This window comes from Rhinopithecus bieti, unplaced genomic scaffold (assembly GCF_001698545.2).
Source record: "Rhinopithecus bieti isolate Rb0 unplaced genomic scaffold, ASM169854v2 scaffold_32835, whole genome shotgun sequence".
Classification (NCBI taxonomy): Eukaryota; Metazoa; Chordata; class Mammalia; order Primates; family Cercopithecidae; genus Rhinopithecus; species Rhinopithecus bieti.
Window position 1 is genome coordinate 812,841 of NW_016814117.1, and position 27,413 is coordinate 840,253.

A 27,413-nucleotide genomic window follows, 5' to 3' on the forward strand; every position below is an offset into this window, starting at 1 on the left:
AAAAAAAAAAAAAAAAGGCACAAAAAAATACAAAAAAAAAAGGAATAGAGGAAGTCAAACTATCCCTGTTTGAAGATGATATGGTTCTTTACCTAGCAAACCCCATAGTTTGTGCCCAAAAGCTCCTTAATCTGATACTTCACCAAAGTTTCAGGATACAAAATCAATGTACAAAATCAGTAGCATTGCTATACACCAACAGCATCCAAGCTGAGAGCCAAATTAAGAATGCAGTCCTATTCACAATAGCCACAAAAGAATGAACTGCCTAGGAACACAGCTAATCAGGGAGGTGAAAGATCTCTATAATGAGAATTATAAAACACTCTTCTAAGAAATCAGAGATGACACAAACAAGTGGAAAACATTCCATGTACATGGATGGGAAGAATCAATATTGTCAAAATGGTTGTACTGCCCAAAGCAATTTATAGATTCAATGTTATTCCTATTAAACTACCAATGTATTATTCACAGAATTTTAAAAGACTATTTTAAAATTCATATGGAATGAAGAACCCAAATATCCAAAGCAATCCTAAGCAAAGATAACAAAGCTGGAGGCATCGCATTACCTGATTTCAAACTATACTACAAAGCTACAGTAACCAAAACAGCATAATATTTGTATAAAACAGACATATAAGCCAATGGAACAGAATATAGAGCCCAGAAATAATTCTGCACACCTACAACCATCTGGTCTTTGACAAAATTAACAGAAACAAGCAATGGAGAAAGGACTTCCTATTCAATAAATGGTACTGGGATAACTAGTTAGCCATATGCAGAAGAGTGAAACTGTATCCCTTCCTGACACCATATAAAAAAATCAACTTGTCTGGGTGTGGTGGCTCACACCTGTAATCCTAGCACTTTGGGAGGTCGAGGCAGGCAGATCACTTGAGGTCAGGAGTTCCAGATCAGCCTGGCCAACATGATGAAACCCCTCTCTACTAAAACTACAAAATTAGCTGGGTGTGGTGGTGCACACCTATAGTCACAGCTACTCGGGAGGCTGAGGCACAATAATTGGTTGAGCCCAGGAGGTGGAGGTTGCAGTGAGCCAAGATTGCGCTACTGCACTCTAGCCTGGGTGACAGAGTGAGACTCTGTCTCAAAAAATTATATAAAACAAAATGAAAATAATAAATAAATAAATAAATAAATAAATGGCAATAGTAAGTGTTGACAATGATGTAGTAATAGGAATCCTCATACACTGCTAGTGGGAATGTACAATGGTGCAGCCACTTTGGAAAACATTCTGGCAGTTCGGCAGAAGGTTATTATATAATCCAGTAATTCCATCCCTAGGTACATACCCAGGAGAAATGAAAATTTTGTCCACCCAAAAACCTATATGCAAATGTTAACAACAGCATTATTCAAAAGAGCCAAAAGGTGGAAACAATCCAAATATCCATCATGTGATGAATGGATAAATAAAATGTGGTATATCCATACAATGGAGTATTATTTGGCAATAAAAAGAAATGAATACTGACACAACATGCAATATGCAAATGTCCAGAATAGGCAATTTATAGAGACAGAAAGTAGATTGATTAGTGGTTGCCAGAGGCTGGGAGTTTCAGGGGAAAGGAACATTTAGTTTTTGGGGGCACTGAATATATTAAAAATCAATAAATTATACACTTAAATGAGTGAATTACATAGTATGTAAATTTTATCTCTATAATGAAAAAACAAGAATTCAGTATTTAATAATACACTAAAACTTGATTTCAGACAAAAGAAGGGAATAAAGTGGGAACACAGGAATAAAACCATTTGATATGTATAGAAAGCAAATCATGAAGTACCAGCTGTACATCCAATAATATCAATATTTACATTAAATGTGAATGGTCTAAACAAGAACTTGGCAAATGTAGGCTGCGAGCCAAATTCTGTCTGCTACTTGTTTTGAAAAATAAAGTTCCCCTGGAACACACCCATGCACATCCATTTATATATTCTATTGATGCTTTTGTGCTACAATAGCAAATTTAAGAGTGCAAAAGAGACTTCCCTGAAAAGTCTAAAATATGTATTACCTAGTCTCTTATGGAAAAAGTTTGCTGATCCCTGATCTAAATATGCTAGTCAATGAACAGAGATTGTCAGACTAGATTTTTTTTTAAGTCAAGATCCAACTATATTTTGCCTATAAGAGACAGATTTTAGACTCAAAGACACAAATCGGTTGATAGGCAAAAGATGAGAAAAGATAGACTAAGCATTCAATCATTTTAATAATTCAAAATGAATTAATATAAGAGCTGAGACCATAAAACTTTTAGAAGTTTATGGCCCACTTCTTGGTATATATCCAAAGGAAATAAAACTAGTATCTCAAAGAGTTATCTGCATCCTTATGTTCATTGCAGCATTATTTACAATGGCAAAACATAGAAACAACATAAGTGTTCACTGAAGGATGAATGGATTTTAAAAAATGGTAGATTCAAATGAAATATTATTCAGCCATAAGAAACAAGGAAATTACTTCATTTGCGACAATATGGATGAATCTGGAGGACATTATACTGAGTAAAATAGGGCCAGACACAGAAAGACAAAAACTGTAGGATCTCACTTATATGTGGAATCTAAAAAAGTTGAACTCACAGAAGTAGAGAACATAATGGTGGCTGCTGGGAGCTGGGGGTTGGGGTAAATTGGGAGATGTTGGTTAAAATGTATACACTCTCACTCAAAAGATGAATAGGTTCTGGGGATCTGATGTACAGCATGGTGACTTTAGTTAATAATACTGTATTGTTTGATAAGAGAATAGATTTTAAGCCTCCTCACCTCTCCTCAAGCACACACTCAAAAAAAGGTAACTATGGGTGATGGTAGTAATCAATATACAACGTATAATGTATATCAAATCATCACATTGTACACTTTGAATAATACAATTTTGTCTATTAAATATTTGTACATTTTAAAAGACAACATGAAACAAAATCCTTGTGCCCTTGGGTTAGGCAAAGATTCTTTAGACATGAAAAAGTATGATCCATAATGTTATGGGCTGATCATGTAACCCCAAATTCACATGTTGAAGTCCTAACCCCCAACACCCCTCATAATGTGACTGTATTTAAAGACTGAGCCTCTAAAGAGGTAATTAAATTCAATGAAGTCATATTGATGAACCTTAATCCAATCTGACTGGTGTCCTTATAAGAAGGAAGAGAGACACCAAGGATGTGCATGTACTTTGGAAAGGCCATGTGAGGAATAGGGAAGGTACCATCTGTAAGCCAAGAAAAGAGGCCTCAGAAAAATCATACCCAATGATACCTTGAACTTGGACTTCTACCTTCCAGAACTGTGAAAAAACTAATTTATGTTGTTTAAGCCACTCAGTCTGTAGAATTATATTATGGTAGCCCCAGCAAACTAATACACATACAATTGATAAATTAGACTTCACCACAATTAAAACATTTTGTGCCTCAAAGCACACCATTAAAAATGAAAAGATAAACACAGACTGAGAAAAAATATTTGTAAATTATGCATATGATCAAACATTTATATCCAGAATATACAAAAACTTGTACAATTCCAATAAAAGACTGCACAGTATAAAAGGGCCAAAATATCTGAATAAACATTTCACCCAAAAAGGTATCCATACAGCCAATAAGCACACAAAAATGGTGATCAACATCACTAGACTGAGATAAATGAAAATTAAAATAAAAGTCAGATGCCATTTCACACCCACCCAAATGGTTTTAATAAAAATGACCAACAATAACAAATGTTAACAGGGATGTGGAGAAACTGGAACACACAGGGTGGGAGTGTAAGATGGTATAGCCACTTTGGAAAACCCTTTGGCAGTTTCTTGACATGTTAACAGAAATAGTAATTCCACTCCTAGCAATCTACTCAAGATAAAAACATGCCCACACAAAGATTTTTATGTATGTTCATAGTAGCATCATTCATAATTGCCAAAAGGGAAAACAAAGCAAATGTCCATATACTGGTAAATAGATATATAAAATGTGGTATGATCACACAGTGGAAATCTACTTGGAAATAAAAAGAAACAAAGAACAGGTACTACAACATGGATAACCTTGTATTAGTCTGTTTTCACACAGCTATAAAAAATACCTGAGACTGGATAATTTATAAAGGAAAGAGGTTTAATTGACTCACAGTCTGCATGGCTGGGGAGGCCTCAGGAAACTTATAACTATGGCAGAAGGCTAAGGGGAAGCAAGGCACGTCTTACATGGTGGCAGAAGAGACAGCAAAGAAAGTCATACACTTTAAAACCATCAAATCTTGTGAGAACTTACTATCATGAGAACAGCATTGGGGAAAGCGCCCCCATGATCCAGTCGCCTCCCACCAGGTCCCTCCCTCAACATGTAGGGATCACAATTTGAGATGAGATTTGAGTGGAGACACAGAGCCAAACCATATCAAACCTCAAAACCAATATGCACAGTGAAAGAAGCCAGATGCAAAAGGTCACATATTGTATGATCCCATTTATATTAAATGTCTGCAAAAGGCAAGTGTACAGAGACAGAAAGCAGCTTCATGGATGACTGGGGCTAGGGATACAAATGGGGAGTGAATGCCTCCAAATCAGCTAGAGGGATCTTTTTGGAGTGATCGTAATGTTCTAAAATTGCTTTGTCATGGTGTTTGCACAACTCTGTAAATTGCAGGTCTGTAAAAATTATTGAATTTTACACTTTAAGTGTGGGTGAACTTTATGGTATGAAAATTATACTGCAATTCACTGCTTATAAAGCAGCCATAAGAGTACTAGGTTGGCTGTATTAGTATTAGACAAAATAAACTTTAAGGCAGGAAATATTACTAGAAATAAAGATGGATATTTCATAATGACAAAAGGCAAATACGTCATGAAGATATAACCATTATGTGCATCTAACAACAAAGCCACAAAATACATGAGCAAAAATTAAAGGGAAAATAGACCATTCAATAACTGTATTTGCCAATGTCAATATTTCACTCTCAATATCTCACAGGGCAACCTGCAGAAAATCAGCAAGAATGATGAAGACTTGAACAACACTATAAACTAATCTGACCTGATATTTTATAGAGATCTCCACTCAAAGACAACAAAATATGCATTCTTTTTAAGTAGACATCTACCATTATCTAGCATATATATCGTATGCTAGACTACAAAACAAATCTCAACAGATTTAAAAAGTTTTAAGTGGCTAAATTAGAAATCAACCACAGAAAGAAATTTGAGACATACAAAAATATTTGCAAATTAAACAGTAAACGGTTAAATAACCTATGAGTTAAGAAATAAAGCACAAAGAAAAGTAGAAAATATTTTGAATTAAATGAAAATAAAAATAAAACAGCAAAATATATAGGATACAGCAGAGCAATGTTTAGAGGGCAATGTATAGCTTTAAATGCCCATGTTAAAAAGAAGAATGGTTTCAAATCATTAAGTTAATCTTCCCTCTTAAGAAATCAGAAAAATAAGTCACTTAAGCCTAAGAATGGAAATATTAAAGATCAGTACTAAAATTAATGAAATAGAAAACAAAAAGGCAGTAGAGAAAAGCAATGAAACCAACAATTTGTTATTTAAAAATATAAACAAAATTGATGCACTTTTAGCAACTCTGGGCAATAGAAAAGAGAGAATAAAAACTACCAAAATCAGATGGCTGGGCATGGTGGCTCATGCCTGTAATTCCAGCTACTTGGGAGGCTGAGGCAGGAGAATCACTTGAAACTGGGAGACAGAGGTTGCACTGAGCCAAGATCATGCCACTGCACTCCAGCATGGACAACAGAGTGAGACTCCATCTTAAAAAACAAACAAACAAAAAACCCTACCAAAATCAGGAATAAAAAGGAAACTGCATTACCAAGTCTAGACTCTACAGAACATATTAGATGGCTTAGTTAAAGTGAACAAATTCCTAAAAAGATGCAAATTACTGAAACTGACTCAAGAAAGAATAGAAGATCTGAATCAACCTGTAACAAGTAAAGAAATTGAATTCCCACAAAGAAAAGCTCAGGTTCAGATGGCTTTACTGGTGAATTCTAAAATCCAGTGGTCACCAACCTTTTCTTGACACCAGGGACCAGTTTTGTGGAAGACAATTTTTCCACAGATGGTATGGTGGTTGGGGATGGTATTGGGATGAAACTGTTCCATCTCAGATCATCAGGCACTAGTTAGAGTCTCACAGGAAATGTGCAACCAAGATCCCTTGCATGCAGAGTTCACAGTAGGGTCCCTGCTCCTACGAGATTCTAATGCCTCCGCTGATCATGGAGTTTTGCTTTGCTGGCTGGTCCACAGCTCACCTCCTGCTTGTGCGGTCCAGGTCCTAACATGTCACAGACCAGCAGTGGTCCATGGCCTGGGGGTGGGGACCCCTGCTATAAATGATATCAAAAAGAAATAAAACCAATCGTAGCTAACCTCTTTCTTTAAAATTTATTTATATATTTTAGACAGTGTCTCACTCTGTCACTCAGGCTGGAGTGCAGTGGCTCAATCACAGCTCACTGCAGTCTTGAACTCCTGGCCTCAAGCAATCTTCCTACCTTGGCCTCCCAAAGTGCTGGGACTACAGGCATAAGCCATCACACCAGTCCCTAGCTAAAGTCTTTCAGAAAGTGGAGAAAGAGGGAACACCTCCAAACTCATCCTATATGGTTAGTAGTACACTGATAATTTCTGGAAGCCATAACTTAAAAATAACACCTGGCAATAGGTATCTCCCCAATCTGTACTACCTAAGACACCCGTATCAATGGAATGGGCTGACTTGTTTGGCCAGGACCACCTGGATTTCCTCTTTGAACCACTAAGATAAATGAGATATCAAATATCATCTCTGGCCATATTGCTAGTGGTAGATGGTTATGGTGCACTTCCTCCTCCTTAATAGTTTCTTGTCCACAATAGGCACTGTCAAGCTAACTATCAGTGAGAGCTTGTACCTTTATGTGCCTTTCTGGATTAAATGTGTCAGCACTGTTATCTTTTAACGCTTTATCCTTTGGTGGCCAACCATATTTGGTCAAGTCATGTGATATTTCATCAGCCTCTAGATGATGATCCAGTAATCCAGGGCAATACTTACAGTTCACCCATTCTTTGTCCACTTTGACTGCCAACAATCTGCAAAGTGATGTTTTAAAGACAATACCAACTTAGAATCTTTATTTCTATATATTTTACACATAACATTTCTGCTTAACTTAATCCACCACTACAGAATGTATAGGCAACTACTGCACTGCACCTGGAATCTGTTTCAAGGTTATGGCGATTTATATCTAGCTGCATTTAAACCATTGAAATTTTTGTTGGCTGAGAACAAGTATACTACCCAAGAACAAACCTTTGGGGTGAAAGTGGGAAGCACTTTCATGTTGGAAGACGACTACTTTTGCCCTCCAGAATGATAGCAACACTCAACTTGGTGATTTTATCACTTCAGTTGCTTTCTTGCATGTTATTCCAATACATGTTGCACTGCTACTTGTACCATCTAAGTCTTTAGACCTTTTCTTGCTTTCTTAGTATAAATGGCACTGTTTCGTGATGGTGAATTCCTTCCCCCAAGAATATCACTTTGCAAATATTTTAGAGTTTGATGAGTATTTCTTTCTTTCTTTCCTTCCTTCCTTCCTTCCCTTCCCTTCCCTTCCTTTCCTTCCTTCCCTTCCTTCCCTTCCTTCCCTTCCTTCCCTTCCTTCCCTTCCTTCCCTTCCTTCCCTTCCTTCCCTTCCTTCCTTCCTTCCTTCCTTCCTTCCTTCCTTCCTTCCTTCCTTCCTTCCTTCCTTCTCTCTCTCTCTCTCTCTCTTTCTTTTCTTTTTTTAATCTCTCTCTCTCTCTCTCTCTTTCTTTTCTTTTTTTAAGACAGGGTCTTATTCTGTCACCAAGGCTGGAGCACAGTGGCATGATCTTGGCTCACTACAACCTCAGCCGCCCCAGCTCACGTGATCCTCTCATCTCAGCCTCTTGAGTAACTGGGATGACAGGCACATGACACCATGCCTGGCTAATTTTTTAAAATTATTTTTAGTGATGAGGTCTCACCATGTTGCCCAGGCTGGCCTTGAACTCCATGACTCAAGCAATTTTCCCGCCTCGGCCTCCCAAGGTGCTGCGATTACAAGTGTGAGCCACTGTGCCTGGCCTCATGAAATGTTTTCTTGGAATGGTTGTTCTGCTATGGCAACCACCCTCCAAATGCCTTCAGATGTTGCAGAGGGCAGTAGGCATATTGCTCACAAATTTCCTCTACATTCCACTTTAAAATAGTATTTATAGAATTAGTCAATTCTATTCCATCCTATCCTCCCTGGTCCTCCACAACATTTATTGTATCACCAGGTTTTGAGTCCCATTTTGATACACTGTTAGCATTTCAACATTTCAATATAGTCCCATACCCATGTAAATGCCCAAAGGAGAAAGAAAACAGTGGTATCCAGGGAGATTTTTATCCTTTGAAGGAAGGACACCACTGTCTTAATTGAAATTAAGATCTGAAAGTATATTTGATTTAATTCACGTTCTACTTCTTATAATATGGGTAGTAATCTTTCCAGTGTTAATTTCTTTGGCTTTTGAAACTTCATGTGTCTATAGTATACCATCCCATGATCCCACTGGCAGTTAGTACAAATAATACTGTGATTTGATTCCCCATTGGTAGGCCTGCTCTTTTAATAGAGTCTATAACCAGGAACAGTATTCTGGAAAAACAACATAATGGTATGTTGTAACAGCTTAGACTTTGGCTACTCAAAGTGTGGTCAGAGATTAGAGAAATGCAAATCAAAACCACAATGAGATACCATGTCATGCCAGTCAGAATGACTATTATTAAAAAGTCAAAAAATAAACAACAGATGCTGGCAAGGTAGTGGAGAAAAAGGAATGCTTTTACACTATCGGTGGGAATGTAAATTAGTTCAACCATTGTGGAAGACAGTGTGGTGATTCCTCAAAGATCTAGAGGCAGAAATACCATTTGACCTAGAGATCCCATTACTAGGTATACACCCAAAGGAATATAAATCATTCTATTATAAAGACACGTGCATGTGTTATGTTCATTTCCACACTATTCACAAAAGCAAAGACATGGAATCAACCTAAATGCCCATCATTGATAGACTGGATAAAGAAAATGTGCTACATATATACCATGGAATACTATGCAGCCATAAAAGGGAACAAGACCATGTTCTTTGCAGGGACATGGATGAAGTTGGAAGCCATTATCCTCAGCAAACTAACGCAGGTACAGAAAACCAAACATTGCATATTCTTACTTATAAGTGGGAGCTGAATGATGAGAAAACATAGACACATGGTGGGGAAAAACAATACACACTGGGGCCTGTGGGGGAAGGGGACCATCAGGTGGAAAGGGCGCATCAGGAAGAACAGCTAATGGATACTGGGTGTAATACCTGGATGATGAGATGATCTCTGCAGCAAACTGTCATGGCACATGTTTACCTATGTAACAAACCTGCACCTCCTGCACGTGTACTCCTGAACTAAAAATAAAAACTGAAGAAAAACAAAGCAAAACAAAGTATGATCAGAGAATCAGTAACATTTACATAACTTGGGAGCTTCTTAATTATGCAGACTCTCAGGCTCCACCCCAGACTTGCTGAATAAAAATCTACGCTTTTATTTATTTTTGAGACAGAGTCTCACTCTGTCACCCAGGCTGGAGTGCAGTGGTGCCATCTTGGCTCACTGCAGCCTCCGTCTCCCGGGTTCAAGCGATTCTCCCACCTCAGCCTCCCAAAGTAGCTGAGATTACAGGCCTGCACCACCACATCCAGCTAAATTTTTGTATTTTTAGTAGAGACGGGGTTTCACCATATTGACCAGGCTGGTCTCAAACTCCTATGCTGAAGTGATCTGCCCGACTTGGCCTCCCAAAGTGCTGGGAGTATAGGCATGAGCCACCGTGCCCGACCAGAATCTACATTCCTAGCAAGTACTCTAGGTGAAGGATTTACACTCAAATTTGAGCAGCAATGGCCTACAGCTCTCTGCAGTTTACTTCAGCTGTGGACCTTATCATTGAGTATGGAAACTATAAAATTCTTATTAAATAGCTACCCTAGATAAGACCTTTATAGGCCCCTCTGCTGGCGAGCTCCTATGTAGTTAGTTTTCTTACCAAATTCTGCCTGTTTACATCTCTGATATAGTCCTTAAGTGTGACTTCTTTTGCTCGTAGTTGAAGTGATTTGCCACAACAGTATCTATGCAATCTCATTTCATAAACATGCCATCACTAGTGCTGTTTGTAAGTATTTGAGTTTCATTCCATTTAAGGCACATTTCATGGCACCACTGTGGTTGGATGGGGCTATGCAACTAGTTCTGGTCAATACGTTTTCACTGCAGATGATGATGTTTTAAGCTTCTGAGATGCAAGATTTTATTTGTTATTGTAACATAATCTAGGCCATCCTTATTAACACATCATCCATCCTTGGTACTATTTCAAAACTATAATAGATAAAATGATGTTATAGCATCTACTTCAGGTTAAGTTGTACTCATCTGTATTTGGCCATGCCAAATTGGCATCATTATTTTCTATGCTTCCTATCCTTTATTTTTCAGGTATCCATCTATATGTGACACATGAATTTGAGTGAGATATGACAATGAGTCCAATTTTTGCCTGAACCAATTCCTAAAACTCCCAAATTTTCAGTTCTGACCACTTAGCTATAATATTAGCTATATTCCATAAATAGATAAGGATCCAGGATTCCTCATGGCACTCTCAATGGCACTTTCTATTGCTGTTTAATCTATGTCTACTTCAGCCTACTGGAGGGAATGAGTAGTTCTCTAATATCACATGGATATGTACAAATGAGGATACCTGTGGAATCCTTACTGTGCACTAAGGTAGCAAACACTCTGCGAAACTTAGTTACCATTTATATAATTTTGAATATTCCATTTCTATTTCCTGACAAAGTATTAGGCTCACTTATCTGTGAGAAGGAGGTGCTGATCATCCTCAGTTCATAATAGGCAGCTCAGGTCATTGTGTGATAGGGAAGTTGGCATTATATTGACCCATGCTGCATGCGTGTGTGTGCAGTTTGCCTAGAGATGATTCAAAAGATGGCAGAGGTTTTACAAATCATTTGGCTCTCTGGGTCATGGGGTCCATGAAGGGCTGCTTACTCTGCATCCTATCTTTTAATCCAAAATCTTGATTTAAAAGTACCTCAGATCAGGCATGGTGGCTCACACCTATAATACCAGCACTCTAGGAGGTTGAGGCGGGTGGATGACCTGAGGTCAGGAGTTTGAAATCAGTCTGGCCAATCCGGTGAAACCACGTCTCTACTAAAAATACAAAAATTAGCCAGGCATGATGGCAGGCACCTGTAGTCCCAGCTACTCGGGAGGCTGAGACAGGAGAATTGCTTGAACCCAGGAGGAAGAGGTTGCAGTGAGCTGAGATCCCACCACCGCACTTCAGCCTGGGAAATAGAGCAAGACTCTGTCTAAATAAATAAATAAATAGAAGTATCTCAACTCCAAGTCCCTAGTCTTTCAGTTTATGTACTGTTATGTACTTACGTTTATGCATTTATTTTCCAGCTTGTGCACTAGTCTGCATACAACTCACCAAATTCCCAAAGTCAAGATATGTTCTCTCCAAGACTGCTGAGCTCCTTCAAGATTGAGATGTTATGGAAACAGTTTCCAGTTTAACATTCTGGAAGATAATTAGAAAAAAGTCTATTGCTGTCATCCCTTGGGGTCCCAGTATGGTCACTCACATGGCCAGACCCTGAGTTTTTTTGGGGATAACAGTTTAATCCTTTTCTTTTTTTGTTGAGGTATTAGAGGATAAAGAAAAGTTGTTAGCTTCCTTTATTAAACTCTATTAATATTAAATATTGTCAGTGGAATGGATAAAAGGAAATACCCGGCCAGGCATGATGGCTCCTTTCTGTAATCCCAGCACTTTGGGAGGCTGAGGCGGGTGGCTCACTTGAGGTCAGGAGTTCAAGACCAGCCTGGCCAATATGGTGAAACCTCATCTCTACTAAAAATACAAAAATTATCCGGGCGTGGTGGCATGCACCTGTAATCCCAGCTGCTCAGGAGGCTGAGGCAGGAGAATCACTTGAACCCAGGAGGCGCAGGTTGCAGTGAGCGGAGATCACGCCACTGCGCCTCAGCCTGGGCAACAGAATGCCCAAAGTAAATATTCTTAGGTTGATACCACCATTGCAAGTCCCAGTAAATAAATCTCTGACAAATAGTAGATGAATCCACATGTTCCAGGCGTAGCGGAGTAAAGATGCCAATATTGTGACTACTTAATTCAGTTGGTAGATTTTTATCGAGAAGTCTTGATATTCCATCTAATTTATGATTTATGAGATGATCATAAATAACTGGAGGATTCAAAAGAGATAGAATGGAACTCTAACGGTGATCCCTAATTATCTTCTTTATTTTTTAACTTCTTTTGGAGATATAGTATTGTTACTCCTTGATAACATTGGTGGAGAGAAGGAGAAAAAGGGATCTCACTTACTATGCCTAATCCTAAGGCTTGACTCGCAATTATGCATTCCGTGCAGTGGGGTGGATGTAACCATCATTTTTGTCCATGTGCCTCCTCTGGAGTTCATAAATCTAACAGTTGTTAGAGGGTCCCTAGAATCTGACTGTGTTCTTTCATTATGTCCCAGTCATGCTGTTATTCCCAACATTTATTGTCACAGCTTGGGATATAAGCCCCAGTCTGATCTAATTTCTTCCCAGCAGATAGCTCATACCGTATCTTTCCTAGAGTGCTTTACCAAATCTCTCACCCAGTTCTTACTTCCTGAAAGACCTGCTGGTTCAGGCATACAGGGATAGCCACCTACACAGCAAAACAAACACCTACTTATTAGAACTTATGAAACAAAGGCTAGAATCAAATATAAACACCCTGATCCTTGCCCCAGAGTCTTGTTGAGCATATGTTCAGGCTTTAAAGAGATGAAAATAATCCTTTCTGTAGCAGGCACCCTCTCTCTGGTTTATATACATACTGAGAATGAACTATAGGGGCATCAATCTGTGGTGTCTTATCTGAGGCTCACCCAACCAAAACATCCTTTTCCCATAGCAATACACTGTATCAGTTTCTTTCCACCAAGGGGTTGCTGTGCAGTTTTCCACTAGGGCTCCTACCAGGTTTCATAAAAGTGATATTTAGAAGAAAAGTCATTACATCTGCAATTAGACTAAATTTTGCCTTGTCTTCCTTCAAGGAATGTACCAACTGCAGTCATTATACACATAGATTAAGTAAGCATGTGATTTATAGGCGCAATTCGATTTTTCTCCATTTCTTTAAACTATTAGAATATCTTTTTATTTAAACCTAACGAAATAGTTGTTTCTACAACCTTGAGAATTTGGGAGTCTAGGTCCAATATTTTGAGAATCTTTGAAATCTTTCTAGGATTTCAATCACAGCCTGGCAATATTACCTCTAGTAGACAATTCTTTCAACATGCTTCATGGTTATGATTCCTTCTCTCCTACCCAGTCCCATCCTGCCATGGTCTGCTTTTATAGTGCCATGGTTTTTGTGTTAGTCTATTTTTGTTGCTGTAAAGGAATACCTGAGGCTGGAAAATTTATGAGGAAAAGAGGGCTATTTGGCTCATGATTCTACAGGCTGTATAATCATAGCTCCATCATTTGCTTCTAGTGAGGGTCTCAGGAGGCTGCTGGTCATGATGTAAGGCAAGAGGAGCCACTGTCTCACACAGCGATAGATGGAGCAAGAGTGAGAGGAGGAAATTCCAGGCTCATTTAAATAACCAGCTTTTGAACTCAGAGTGAGAACTCACTCATTACCACTAGGACCACACCAAGACACTCATGAGGGACCTGCCCCCATGACCCTAACACCTCCCACCAGGCCCCATCTCCAACATTGGGGATCAGATTTCAACATGAGATTTAAACAGGACAAAACATCCAAACCATATCAGCTTTCAATGGATTATTTTATTTTTGTTAAATCATTTTTTGTTTTCATCTACATACTACTGTATTTGTTGGTAATGTATCTGTCTTGCTTTTAGATTCCGTTTTCTTAGGCTATGTCTCATTGAGAATAGGACATGGTGAGAGGCTTTGAGATCTGTCTATACCACTTCTTTCCATTGTCTTTAAACCTTTGGTGGTCTGAGGAGGGGCTTCTTTGATTGTCAAGATTTTTTTTTTTTTTTTTCCTGAATAGTGGTGAAGAGAACATTGCTTTGTAACCTAAATCCTGGAAAGCCCCTCCTAATCTCAGTATTAACAATGTTGGCATGCATCACCTATTATTTTGTCAACATTACTGAACTTACAAAATCTGTGTGCTTGCTGTCTTTAGTGATGCAATCTTCATAAAGTTTTGCAAAAAGGTAGAGTACTAGTCGCTAAATAAAACTTAAAATCTCTCTAGTGTATGAATTATATTTCTATGTATGCTTGAGTGTAATCTGCATTTCCTGTTTCTACTTATAGGGTACAAACTTCTGAAGACAAAGTCTATGCATTTTCTCTCATATTGTTGTACCAAGCATATCATGAGTGGGCAAAGAATATTGTTGTTTATCATAATAAAAGGATTCATAATCTTTGAAACATATATTTTTATTTTTCTTTAACCTAGAAAGTGCAGAAGATAGACGTTTGTATGTTGCAAGATTTTTTTTTTTTTTTTTGACGGAGTTTCACTCTTGTTGTCCAGGCTGGAGTGCAGTGGTGCGATCTTGGCTCACTGCAACCTCTGCCTCCCAGGTTCAAGTGATTCTCCTGCTTCAGCCTCCCAAGTAGCTGGGATTACAGGCACATGCCAACACGCTTGGCTACTTTTTTGTATTTTTAGTAGAGACAGGATTTCACCATGTTGGTCAGGCTGGTCTCGAACTCCTGACCTCAGGTGATCCACCCACCTTGGCCTCCCAAAGTGCTGGGATCACAGGTGTGAGCCACTGTGCCTGGCCTGTATGTTTCAAGGTTTTGAAAGGAAAAATGGAAAACCGTATTTTATTTTCACTAATTTAGATTACAAGAAGGAGGTATTAGGGTTGATGTAGCAGCCTTTTGATGGAGATTTGTTAGCTCAAAGGGTATCTGAGAGTTTCAAGTTCCAACCATTCATGATCACCGAATGGGCTAATGCACTTAAAAATCAGTCTGCATGGCCGGGTGTGGTGGCTCACGCCTGTAATCCCAGCACTTTAGCAGACCAGGGTGGTGGATCACCTGAGGTCAGGAGTTCGAAACCAGCCTGACCAACATGGCGAAACCCCGTCTCTACTAAAAAAACAAAATTAGCTGGACGTGGTGGCACATGCCTGTAATCCCAGCTACTAGGGAGGCTGAGGCAGGAGAGTCACCTGAACCTGGGAAGCGGAGGTTGCAGTGAGCTGAGATCATGCCATTGTACTCCAGCCTGGACAACAAGAGCAAAACTCCATCTCAAAAAAAAAAAAAAAAAACCCATCTGCCATCATCAATAAACAAAATGGTGTTGGATATTCTTAAATATTTAACTACCAGATTATGACAAAACTGTACATATTGTAAATTGATCCTGAATCTCTATAAAAATGGCATTTGTGAAATTCCACAAATGTTAGATACTATAAGTTTAAAGAGCTGTGGACTAATAAATAGTTCTGTCTATTTCAAAATATTTAAGCCTTCCCTCTTAGTCCTGAACTAGCTAAGGAGCTGCACTTTCAAAATGCATTTAAAAAAGAAAATTTAATCAGGGGTATATAAACAATATTATAATAGATAATAGTACTACCCAACTAATCAGCATAATTTGAATTTAATGAAGGATTACTGTCATGCATTTATTACCCTTACAGGTCAATGAAATTTAGTTCAATTTTTTTTTTTTTTTTTTTTTTTTAAGATAGATTCTCACTCTATCACCCAGGCTGGAGTGCAGTGGCAGGATCACAGGTCACTACATCCTTGACCTCTTGGGCTCAAGTGATCCTCTCACCTCAGCCTCTCTAGTGGCTGGGGCTACAAGTGTGCACTACCACACCCGGCTAATTTTTGTAGTTTTTGTAGAAATGGGTTTTGCCATGTTGTCCAGGCTGGTCCTGAGCTCCTGGGCTCAAATGATCCTCCTCTCTCAGCCCTCCAAAGTGCTAGGATTATAAACAGTGAGTGCCCAGCCAGGCGTGAGCACCCAGCCAGTTTTGACTTTTGTTGGACATAATTTTTAAGCCTTTGTCAGAAATGGCACTGATGTAGGAATTTACAGCCTTTTGAGAGTTATTTCCTTTATAGTCAAAAGGATACAGAAATAAAAGTTAGATTACAAAATTTAGATTTAAAACATGTTCTTAAAGGTTATTTGTATCATAACTTTTAAAAAATCATGTTTCTTAGTTTTTTTAAAAAAATAGAATTTTTAAAAACATTTAGCAATATTAAAAAAATTTTGCATTATCAATCTCTGTTCTTTGTCGATTTTAGGAAAATATATATTGCATTATTTTTCATTGTGCTATTTGGTGTTTCTCAAAGAGTGACTATGTTGTGCATTAGAATTATCTGAACTGTGAAAAATGTGGACTCACAGGTCATATTCTCATATCAAATGCTAATTTGATCCCTGGGGTTTGGATCCAAGCATCTACATTTTAACAAACATTGTAGATGATTTTCTTCCTAAGGTCTGGGAACCACTGGTATAAGCGATTTTTAGCTCTTCAGACAGACATAAGATTTTGAATGCTAATTAAAATGGCTGCTAATTTGTGAATAATTTCTAATTGAACCCCAGGCAATCTAAAGAGATGAAAATTCATTGTGAAAACACAAATAACAGTACAAAATAAATTTTAATTGACCTTTTAGAATCACTAATAATTGCATTGTAGAAAACCTTTTAAAGCTGAAATTTAAAAAATATTGTTTTTAAAAATTACCAAGATAGCTACTATAAAATAGGATTTTATCCATGCCATGAACTGAACTATATCTCCCAAAAATTTGTATGTTGAAACCCTAACCCTCAATGTGATGGTATTTGCAGGTGAGGCCTTTGGGAGGTGATTAGGTTCAGATGAAGTCGTGAAGATTGAGCCCTCAGATGGAATTAGTGCCCTTATAAGACATCTGAGAGCTTGTGCTCTCTCTGTTCTGTCTCTCTCTCTCTGTCTGCCACATGAGGACACAATGAGAAAGCCACAATCCGATAGCCAAGAAGGGGGCCCTCACCACAGCCTGGCCATGGCAGCCTCCTGATCTTGGACTTGCAGCCTCCAGAACTGTGAGAAAATTAATTTCTGTTATTTAAGTCACCCAGTTTACGGTACTTTCTCAAACTAAGACACCATAGAAATGTAAGTTTTAAAAATAGCAATAAATTTAGTTTTATTAATTCCTGTCCCTGCACATGTAACAGAATGTTCTGTTACAAAGTTAAAAACAAATTAGAATCTTCCTAATTCAGCATGTTCTAAGAAATACTATTTGACAATAATCAATAAATTTGCAAAACATGTCAAATCACATAGAGATAGCCTTTCTCAGATAGGTTGTTGGAAAATGGTTGCATCAACTGAATTTTTCATTTTTACTTCAGATTTTCAATTTTAAGTTTATAGATTTATTTGATTAAAGGCTATTATGAATAGGTTATTAATAAAGGTTATCAAGTTCTGTGCCTATGATGTGTTATAAATGGTGTGTTCAGCTGTACTAGTTAATGCTGCTGTTGTATTTGACGCTACTTCAGTGACCTTTTTTGTTATTGTTATGCAAAATTTAGCAAAATCTTTCTTTGCATGAAATCTTCTTGATTAATTACTGCCATATGGAATCACCTTTCTTTCTTTTTTTTCTTTTTTTAGACAGAGTCTCACTTTGTTGCCCAGGCTGAAGTGCAGTGGTGCCATCTCGGCTCACCACAACCTCTGCTTCCCGAGTTTAAGAGATTCTCCTGCCTCAGCCTCTGGAGTAGCTGGGACTATAGGCGGGCACCATTATGCCCGGCTAATTTTAATGTTTGTATTTTTAGTAGAGATGGGGTTTTACCATGTTGGCCAGGCTGGTCTCGAACCCCTGACCTCAAATGATCTGCCAGCCTCGGCCTCCCAAAGTGCTGGGATTACAGACGTAAGCCACCGCTACTGGTCTCATTCACCTAATCTTTATTGTCTACTATATTCAAAGTGTTCAGTGTGACACCAAGTCATTTAAAATTTAGTCTGGATTCTCAAGAGTTTGTAATATAATGAGGAAAAAATTCCCAACTTTCTTTTACTCATATCTCCATGATGTCATTTGCCACCAACGGTTTGGAATATCACTGAAGTCCAAAGGCCTGTGGCTACCCAATATTCCAAATACAATATAATTTGGTTCAAATAAGATACTAAGAACTTTGGTCAAACACAGGAGATCTGGAATCTAACGGCATGTCTTTGTCAATTCACAACTTCTCTCTCTACGCGTTTCTCTATGTAGAAAGTAAAGGCCTTAGAAAGGACTGATGAAAACCAACCTAACACTCCACGATGCCTTTTCCTGTACTCGGAATCTAAAAGGATGAGCTATGAAGTAAAACGTTGCACTTGGTCCAAGTCATTGAAGTATTTGCAAACGATGCTAGAGCTCGAAAAGAGCAAGATAGCAGAAACCGTCCAGAGAAAGTAAGTAACCGACTGCAGAAGCTCTGCAAACTGAGCAGTCAACCAACTTCACGGCTCAAAAACGTTTGGCCGCTGGGCGTTGTGACTTTCTGCCCAGATAAAAGTCTTTTTTCTTTTGTTTCCTTTTTTTCTTTCTCCCTGCTTTGCCGCGAGATTACCATTCCTCGGGTCAGCTCGCGAACGCCAGGGAGGCGAGTGTGAAACACACGCGCCGACACCCCTCCTCCTCCTCGTGCGCTCCTCCTTCCTACAGAAAAATGTGTTTCTAGGCAACGGCGGGCGGCGGCGTCACTTCCTGCCATTTAAACTCAGGTCCCCACCCCTCGCAGCCCCTTCTCCTCGTTTCTACCCCCTCCCCCCACGGTCGTGGGCCTCATTCACGCTTCCCCGGGCTTGGGGAGGGGGCGGAGGCCCGGCGTGACAAGCGGCCCAGACTCCCGTGGGCTCCGCACACCTGTTGTTTGCAGCAGGCAGCGACCCGTACTGCCGCTCTCGACCGGCCAGGAAGCGGCCGCAGCGGAGCCGACCCGGCAGGTGGCCGCGGGCGGGGTCGGCGAGCGAAAGTGCGCGGGGGCCCGACCACCAAGGGGCCGGGACGCGATGGCGGCGGCAGAGCCCGCGAGCTCTGGCCAGCAGGCGCCGCCAGGGCAGGGGCAGGGCCAGCGGCCGCAAGCGCAGTCTCCGCAGGCGCAAGCCCCTCAGCCGCCGCCGCTGCAGCTTGGGGGCGCCGGGAGCGGCAGCAGCAGGCACGAGAAGAGCCTGGGGCTGCTCACTACCAAGTTCGTGTCGCTGCTGCAGGAGGCCAAGGACGGCGTTCTGGATCTCAAAGCGGTGAGCTCGGGAGGCGGGGACGGGGGCGGACTTCGGAACCCGTGGGTCCCGGGGAAGCCCAGCCCCTTGCCGCGTGGGTCTAGCGGCGTGGTGTAGACGCGCCTAGCGGGGACCCAGGACCGGACAGTCCGAGGACCATGTGGCCAGCGCCCAGGTCCTGGACGCCGGGATGGGGGAGGGACGAGGGACCAGGATGGCCCCGAGCGGACGCGTAACCAATAGGGCCCGGCGCCACGCCGGGCCCTCGACAAAGAGCCCAGGACCTCGAGCGCGCCCGCGTGGCTTCTGTCTCCGGGCGCAGGGACCTGAGGGCAACCCTGTGTCTGTTGCTCTGCGTTCACCTGTGGCAGAGGCTCACGGGGTAACGGGCGCTTTGCCCGGAGACACCGTGGATATCGATTTTGCTGTTAAGAATGGATGGTTTTAATAGGCGATTCCAGTTGGAACCATGTTCCTGTAGTTTAAATAAAAAGGAGGAAAAACAAAACCCAGTCTGCCATCTCTACCAGATGAAAGGAAAAAAAAAAAAAAAGACTACTTCTTTCCACACCCCTCCCCGATAAAATAGTATTGTCTTCCTTATGCACTTCTTTCATCACCCTGATAGTTAGGAGGGGTATTTGATTTGTGACTTCATGTGGCATGTGGCATGGGTTTCTAAAAATGAGATCTGCTGTCACACAAAAAGGGCATATTTTACAGCTTTCACCCAAAGAGGTGGAAGTGCTCAGTAAACTTTCTCCCTGCGTCGTCCTTTACTGCGTTCAGATTTTTCAAACAGGAGCAGGCATCAAAAGCTGTTCTGTCATACAGAATGACTTAACCGATCTAGGAAGGATTTGGAAGAATTCAACAGCGCTCAGGATAAAGAGAATGTGGTCACTCTGCGCGCCAAGTTTAAGAACCAAAGTTTTAGAAACAAACAAAAAATACTAACCGGTCAGCAATCACTGCAAATCCCCTTTGACTCCCTAAATGTGGCCTTACTTGGAGGATTGGGACCAGCACCCAGGGGAGTGCCTGGACCACCTTACCTGGCTAGAGAGTGTCACTGCATCCTCCAGGCTCTGCATAAAGCAGTGGCAGCTCCCTGAATGTAAGGGCCAAGACTTGCAGGGGCCAACTCTTTTGCTAGAGGCCCTCCTCCAGTGTAGCCCAAGGGGAAGTAGATCTTTCAGTCCCCTCTCCGTTCCCTGGATATAGTTGATGTTCAGTCAGTGATTGTTGAACTGAATTATCTAAATTGTTCAACTTCATACAAGTGAGGCATGCTGCACATAATTTGCATTTTGGTAAGTAATTTCTGCAATTTTCTTTTTGAAATATTATTCCTGGAATTTTTTTTCCCACCTCTAGAAATTCCTCGTTCTCTTTTTTCCACCACAGCCCCTTTTTCCTTTCTCTCCCTGAAAGTGATGTATGGCATGTGTAGTATTTAAACTGTAGTGAATTAAAATGGATTCTGTTTAAAGAATTTCACAGGAAGTCATGACGTTATCAGAGAAAGCCAGGAATGTTACAAAGTACAGGTTGCAAACTGCTGTTCAAAATCTAGAAATTCAGTTGTAGCCTGTGACTTTATTGTAAGAAAATCAGGGAAGTTTGGAGTTTTCCGGATGAAACTGAACTCTGATGACCAGACTTTGAGGTCTTCTCCCTCAGCTTGCCTTAGGATATGGTGTAACTTTGCCCTTTCTTGACTTGAAATTCTTTAGCTTCCTCCTGTTTCATCTGTGGCCATATAATTGCCCTACAGAAGTCACAGAGGCAGTAAGTGGGATATAAAGTTTGATATTTCATAACAATAATTGCTTTATTCATTCTGGAACTCTCTTAAAAATTCGAAGGTTTCTACAATAACACTATGTCTCATATTAATGACTTTATACTCCTAGAAAAGAGTTTGAATGTCATTAGTTTTTGTATATATGTATGAAAACATACATTTTATGTATTTTACATCTTTTCATTTATTTATATATACTTATATATGTAAAAATCTTACATTGAAATCTTTCTAATGATATTTCTTATTGTACACCATAGTAAAAGATCGTTAAGAGGTTTTTTTTTTTTTGGAGATGAAGCCTCACTCTGTCGCCCAGCCTGGAGTGCAGTGGTGTGATCTCTGCTCACTGCAGCTTTTGCCTCCTGGGTTCAAGCAGTTCTCCTGCCTCAGCCTCCCAAGTAGCTGGGATTACAGGTGCCCACCACCATTCCCGGCTCATTTTTGTATTTTGCATTTTGTATTTTAATAGAGATGGGGTTTCACTATGTTGGCCAGGCTGGTCTCGAACTCCCAACCTCAAATGATCCGCCCGCCTTAGCCTCTCAAAGTGCTGAGCCACCATACCCGGCCCATTAAGACATTTTGATTAATACATATTAAAGATGGACTCCCACTGACAATTATAAATTTCCTCTAATTTGAAATGATAAAGACACATTTTCTTTTTCTTGTATTCTTACTTTGGTAAGACATTGTTTATAATACATATTAAAGATGGACTTCCCACTGACAATTATAAATTCCTCTAATTTGAAATGATAAAGACACATTTTCTTTTCTTGTATCTTACTTTGGTAAGACATGTTTGTATAATACATATTAAAGATGGACTCACACTGACAATTATAAATTTCCTCTAATTTGAAATGATGAAGACACATTTTCTTTTCTTGTATTCTTACTTTGGTGGGGCATATATCAGCATAATTTTTTTGAAACTTTTAAGTTATACACTTGACTTTTTAAAAGCAGTTGAAGGAACTATGTATATATATGGTTTTTTGGTTGGTTTTATTTGTTTGTTTGTTTTGAGACAGGGTCTCATTCCGTCGCCCATGCCAGAGTGCGGTGGCACAATCTCAGATCAATGCAACCTCCACTTCCTGGGCTCAAGCGATTCTTCTGCCTCAGCCTCCCAAGTAGCTGGCACTACAGGTGTACACCATTATGCCTGGCTAATTTTTGTATTTTTAGTAGAGACAGGGTTTTGCCATGTTGTCCAGGCTGGTCTCGAACTCCTGAGCTCAAATGTATTCGCCCACCTTGGTCTCCCAAAGTGCTGGGATTACAGGCATGAGCCACCTCACCCAGCTTTGAAGAAACAGTTTTTGAATATCCCAAATAATAAAAAAAAGTATATCAAACTTCAAGTAAAATATTCAAATATTTTGGATATCATAAAGTAGCCTAGACCACATAGATGCTATTTCTTTTCTGTCTTATACTGCTGGAGAATAAGAATGTAAGGTTGTATATTAGTGACACATTTCTTCTTAATAGTATAATTAATTGAAAACATGGCTTGGCCAGGCGTGATGGCTCACACCTGTAATCACAACACTTTGAGAGGCTGAGGCGGGCAGATCACCTGAGGTCAGGCGTTCGAGACCAGCCTGCCCACCATGGCGACACCCCTCTCTACTAGAAATACAAAAAAATTAGCCAGGTGTGGTGGTGGGTGCCTATAATCCCAGCTACTTGGGAGGCTGAGGCAGGAGAATTGCTTGAACCCAAGAGGCGGAGGTTGCAGTGAGCCAAGATCGCACCACTGCACTCCATCCTGGGCGACGAGCAAAACTGTGTCTCAAAAAAAAAAACATGGCTCAACACAGAAAATCAATTTTAATAAAGCTGTTATAGTGTAACTTAACAATTAGGAAGCAATAGAAAAAAATTGAAAGTGATTTGAGGAAAGTTTATTCATTATCTCTGCAGCTTCACCCACACCATATAGTCTCATTTACAATAGTGGAGGTGGGATAGTTATTATTTCTTTATTCCAGTGAGATAAGAAATTATATCATGGTTATTTCAAGCTATGTGGTTTGCCAGTTTATGCTGTTAATAGCTAATATATATCAAGAACTTACTATATGCAAAACATTTTACATGCCCTTAGCTAATGTTATCCTCTTAACAACAGTGAACATTTTGGCAGAATAGCCCCATTTCACAGCGTAAGAAACTTCTAGTTAAGTAGGCCAAGATAGGTTAGATAACTTGCCTGGAGTTATACAGTAGAAAGTGAGAGCTAAGATTCAAAACTAGACCATTTATTGTTATTCTCTGTGTTATACCATCTTTCAGTCATCTTCAAAAATAAATGTATGTAGGTAGGTTTCCATTTGTGTAAGGGCATGGAAAAATGCATGATTATTCTTATTCCTCTGCCCATTGTGGAAAAGAGGGAGGTACTGTGCTCCTGAAAATGAGGGTATTGGTGGCAAATTCTGTTATTGCATAAATTAAGCTAGGATTCCACTTGTTCACAGTTAAGAATTTGAATAACTGTTAAGATAGTCATGACTATGTATCTGTATGTTGTTTTGAAAATTCCTATTAAATGTAAGTTATAACTAAATTTATACATCTTATTTGCCAGTTTGGTGTCACCTTGAGCTTTTTTAAGCTTGATGAAGATTGCTTATCTCCTTTATTATAATTCTTTAACTTACAAATTACCTGAATGATACCTGAGTTAATGTGATAAAGTATGGTGCGTCTTATCTGACAGGTCCCTGATGCATACCCGTTTATGATAGCCTGAGTTACATACATCCTGGGATAAATAAATAATTTAAGACCCTAGTTTGGCCGGGCACGGTGGCTCATGCCTGTAATCCCAGCACTTTGGGAGGCTGAGGCGGGCGGATCATGAGGTCGGGAGATCGAGACCGTCCTGGCTAACACGGTGAAACCCCGTCTCTACTAAAAATACAAAAAAACATTAGCCGGGCATGGTGGCGGGCGCCTGTAGTCCCAGCTACTCAGAAGTCTGAGGCAAGAGAATGGCGTGAACCCGGGAGGTGAAGCTTGCAGTGAGCCAAGATCGCGCCTCTGCACTCCAGCCTGGGTGACAGAGCGAGACTCTCTCTCAAAAAACAACAACAACAACAACAACAAAAGATCCTAGTTTATAATACCGGGCAAACATTTTAAGGTAGAATTAGCCTAGGGAGAGATATGTGGGTACTACAGCCACAACTTTAGTGTGTGCTTACAGATTCTCAGGACCCTTCAACTCCTGGGTGTATACCCAAAGAATTGAAAGCAGGGCCTCAAGAAGGTATGTATACACCTGTGTTCATAACAGCAGCATTCATAATAGCCAAAATGTGGATGGAATCCCAATGTCCATCAATAGATGAGTAGCTTAACAAAAGATGGTATATATACAATGGAATATTCTTCAGCCTTAGAAAGGAAGAAAATGCTGACATATGCTGCAACATAATGAACTTTGAGGACATAACGCTAGGTGAAATCAATCACAAAAAAAGATAAATACTGTGTGATTCCACTTATGTGAGGTACCTAGAGTAGTCAAATTCATAGAGGCAGAATGTAGAAGGGTGGTTACCAGGGGTTGAGGGAAGACAGAATGGAATTTGTTGCTTAATGGATGTTAGAGGCTGAAATATGTCCCCCAAAATTCATATGTTGAAGACTTTACCTCCAAACTTAAGAATGTGATTGTATTTGGAGATAGGGCGTTTGAAGATAATTAAGCTAAAATTAAGTTGTGACCTGATCTAATCTGACTGGGGGCCTTATGAGAAAGGGGAAATTTGGATATACAAAGAGACGCCACGGACGCTCCCACCCGGAGGAAAGACCATGTGAGGACACAGCAGGAAGGTGATCATCTGTAAGCCAAGGAGCAAGGCCTCTGAAGAAACCAAATGGGCCAATGAATGCCTTGATCTTGGACTTCTAGCTTCCAGAATTGTGAGAAAATAAATTTCTGTTGTTTAAGCCACCCAGCCTGTGGCACTTTGTTTTGGCAGCCCTAGCAAACAAATACAATGTGTATAGTTTCAGGTTTGCAGGATGAAGTGTTCTGATGATTGGTCGCACAATATTGAGAATGTACTTAATACTACTGAACTGTACACTTAAAATGATTAAGATGATAAATTTGATGTTTTATGTATTTTGCCACAAACTATCAACAAGGGGATACCACTGCATATTTATTAGAATGGTGAAAAATCCAAAAGACTGACAACACTAAAAGCTAGCAAGGATGTGGAGCAACAGCAACTCTCATTCATTGATGATGAAGATGCAAAATGGTATAGCCACTTGGGAATAAAATTTGGCAGTTTCTTAGAAAACTAAACATACTCTTACCATACAATCCAGTAATTGTGTTCCATGGTATTACCCAAAAGAGTTGAAAACTCATGACTACACAGAAACCTACACGTGGATATTCATAGCAGCTTAATTCATAATTGCTGAAACTTGGGAAGCAACCAAGATACTCTTCAGCAGGTAAAAGTATAAATGTTGTACATCCAGACAATATAGTATTATTCATGAAAAGATATGGAAGAACTTTAAATGCATATTACTAAGTGAAGGAAGCCAATCTGAAAAGACTGTGAACTCTATGATTCCAACTATATGACATTCAGAAAAAGGCAAAACTAAGGAGACAGTAAAATATCAGTGGTTGCCAGAGGCTAGAAGGTAGGGGGAATGAATAGATGGAGCACAGACTGTGTTTAGGGTAGTGAAGCTATTCTGAATGGTACCATAATGATGAATACATGTCATTATGCATTTGTCAAAACTCATAGTGTAAAACAGCAAGAGTTAACCCTAATGTGAACTATGGATTTTGGATGATAATCATGTGTAGGTTCATCAACTGTTAAGAAATGTACCACTCTGGTGCAGGACATTGATAATGGGGGAGGTTGTGCATGAGCAGGGACGGGGGCATATGGGAGCTTTCTCTACATTTTGGTCAATTTTGATGTGAATTTAAAACTGCTTAAAAATACAAAGCCTTTGTTACCTGTAGAAATAGAACTAAAATAAAATATGAAGCCTATTAAAATACATAGATAAAGATACATCTATTCCAGGGTCTAATCATTAAACATCTATCAAATGCAAGGCGTTTGGCTAAATGGAAGAAATAATTCTCAGGAGACAAAAGCTATATCATAGTGAAAAATATGATACTATTACTAAATGACTGGCACTATGCCAGGTACTTTCCTTGTGTTCATTTAATCCTCATAGCAAAAGTATAAAGGAGATACTATATCTCCATTTTCTGATTAGAAAATCAAGTCATAAAGAAGTTAAATGGCGTACCTGATATCCACAGTAAGTGAAATATAAACTCCAATAATCTAATGCCAGAATTGATGCCATGAATCAACATGCTAAGCAAATGGTATACCTACCTCTGAAGTTTTTTTTTGTTTGTTTGTTTTTTTATGAAATGGAGTCTTGCTCTGTCACCCAGGCTGGAGTGCAGTGGTGCCATCTCAGCTCTCTGCAACTTCCACCTCCTGGGTTCAAGCAATTCTCCCACCTCAGCCTCCTGAGTAGCTGGGATTACAGGCTCATGCCACCACACCTAGCTAATTTTTGTATTTTTTTTTTTTAGTACAGATGGGGTTTCACCATATTGGCCAGGCTGGTCTCAAACTCCCAACCTCAAATGATCCACCCACCTCAGCTTCCCAAAGTACAGGGATTACAGGTGTGAGTCACTGCTCCTGGCCCTGAAGTTTTGGCATGATTTGAAAAAACAACTTTAATAGATAAAAGAAGAAAGGGAGTCAGCCATCTCATTTTTCTAGTTCTGGACAAGATAAATTGACTTAAAACTTAAGACACCAGTTCTGAGTTTTTGGTCCTTATCCTGGCACTTCCCATCAGTGAACATGGCCACAAAATGTTTGGATGAGATACCTATCAATGTGCTTACACATATATTTGACTGGGTATGTATATTGTATTATGCCATTTCTTTAGTATGATAAATATTGGTATT

At 39.7% G+C, this 27,413-nt stretch overlaps 1 protein-coding gene across 2 annotated transcripts in view; it reads left to right on the forward strand.

Annotated features, from left to right (window-relative positions):
* Positions 1 to 19,072: 19,072 nt before the first annotated feature.
* Positions 19,073 to 27,413, forward strand: part of E2F5 (E2F transcription factor 5) — a 45,576-nt gene continuing 37,235 nt past the window's right edge. For both annotated transcript variants that reach the window (XM_017849880.1, XM_017849881.1), the window contains exon 1: positions 19,073 to 19,605. In XM_017849880.1, coding sequence (XP_017705369.1) covers positions 19,375 to 19,605 — 231 coding nt within the window. In that variant the 5' untranslated portion in view covers positions 19,073 to 19,374. The remainder of the gene's footprint in view (positions 19,606 to 27,413) is intronic.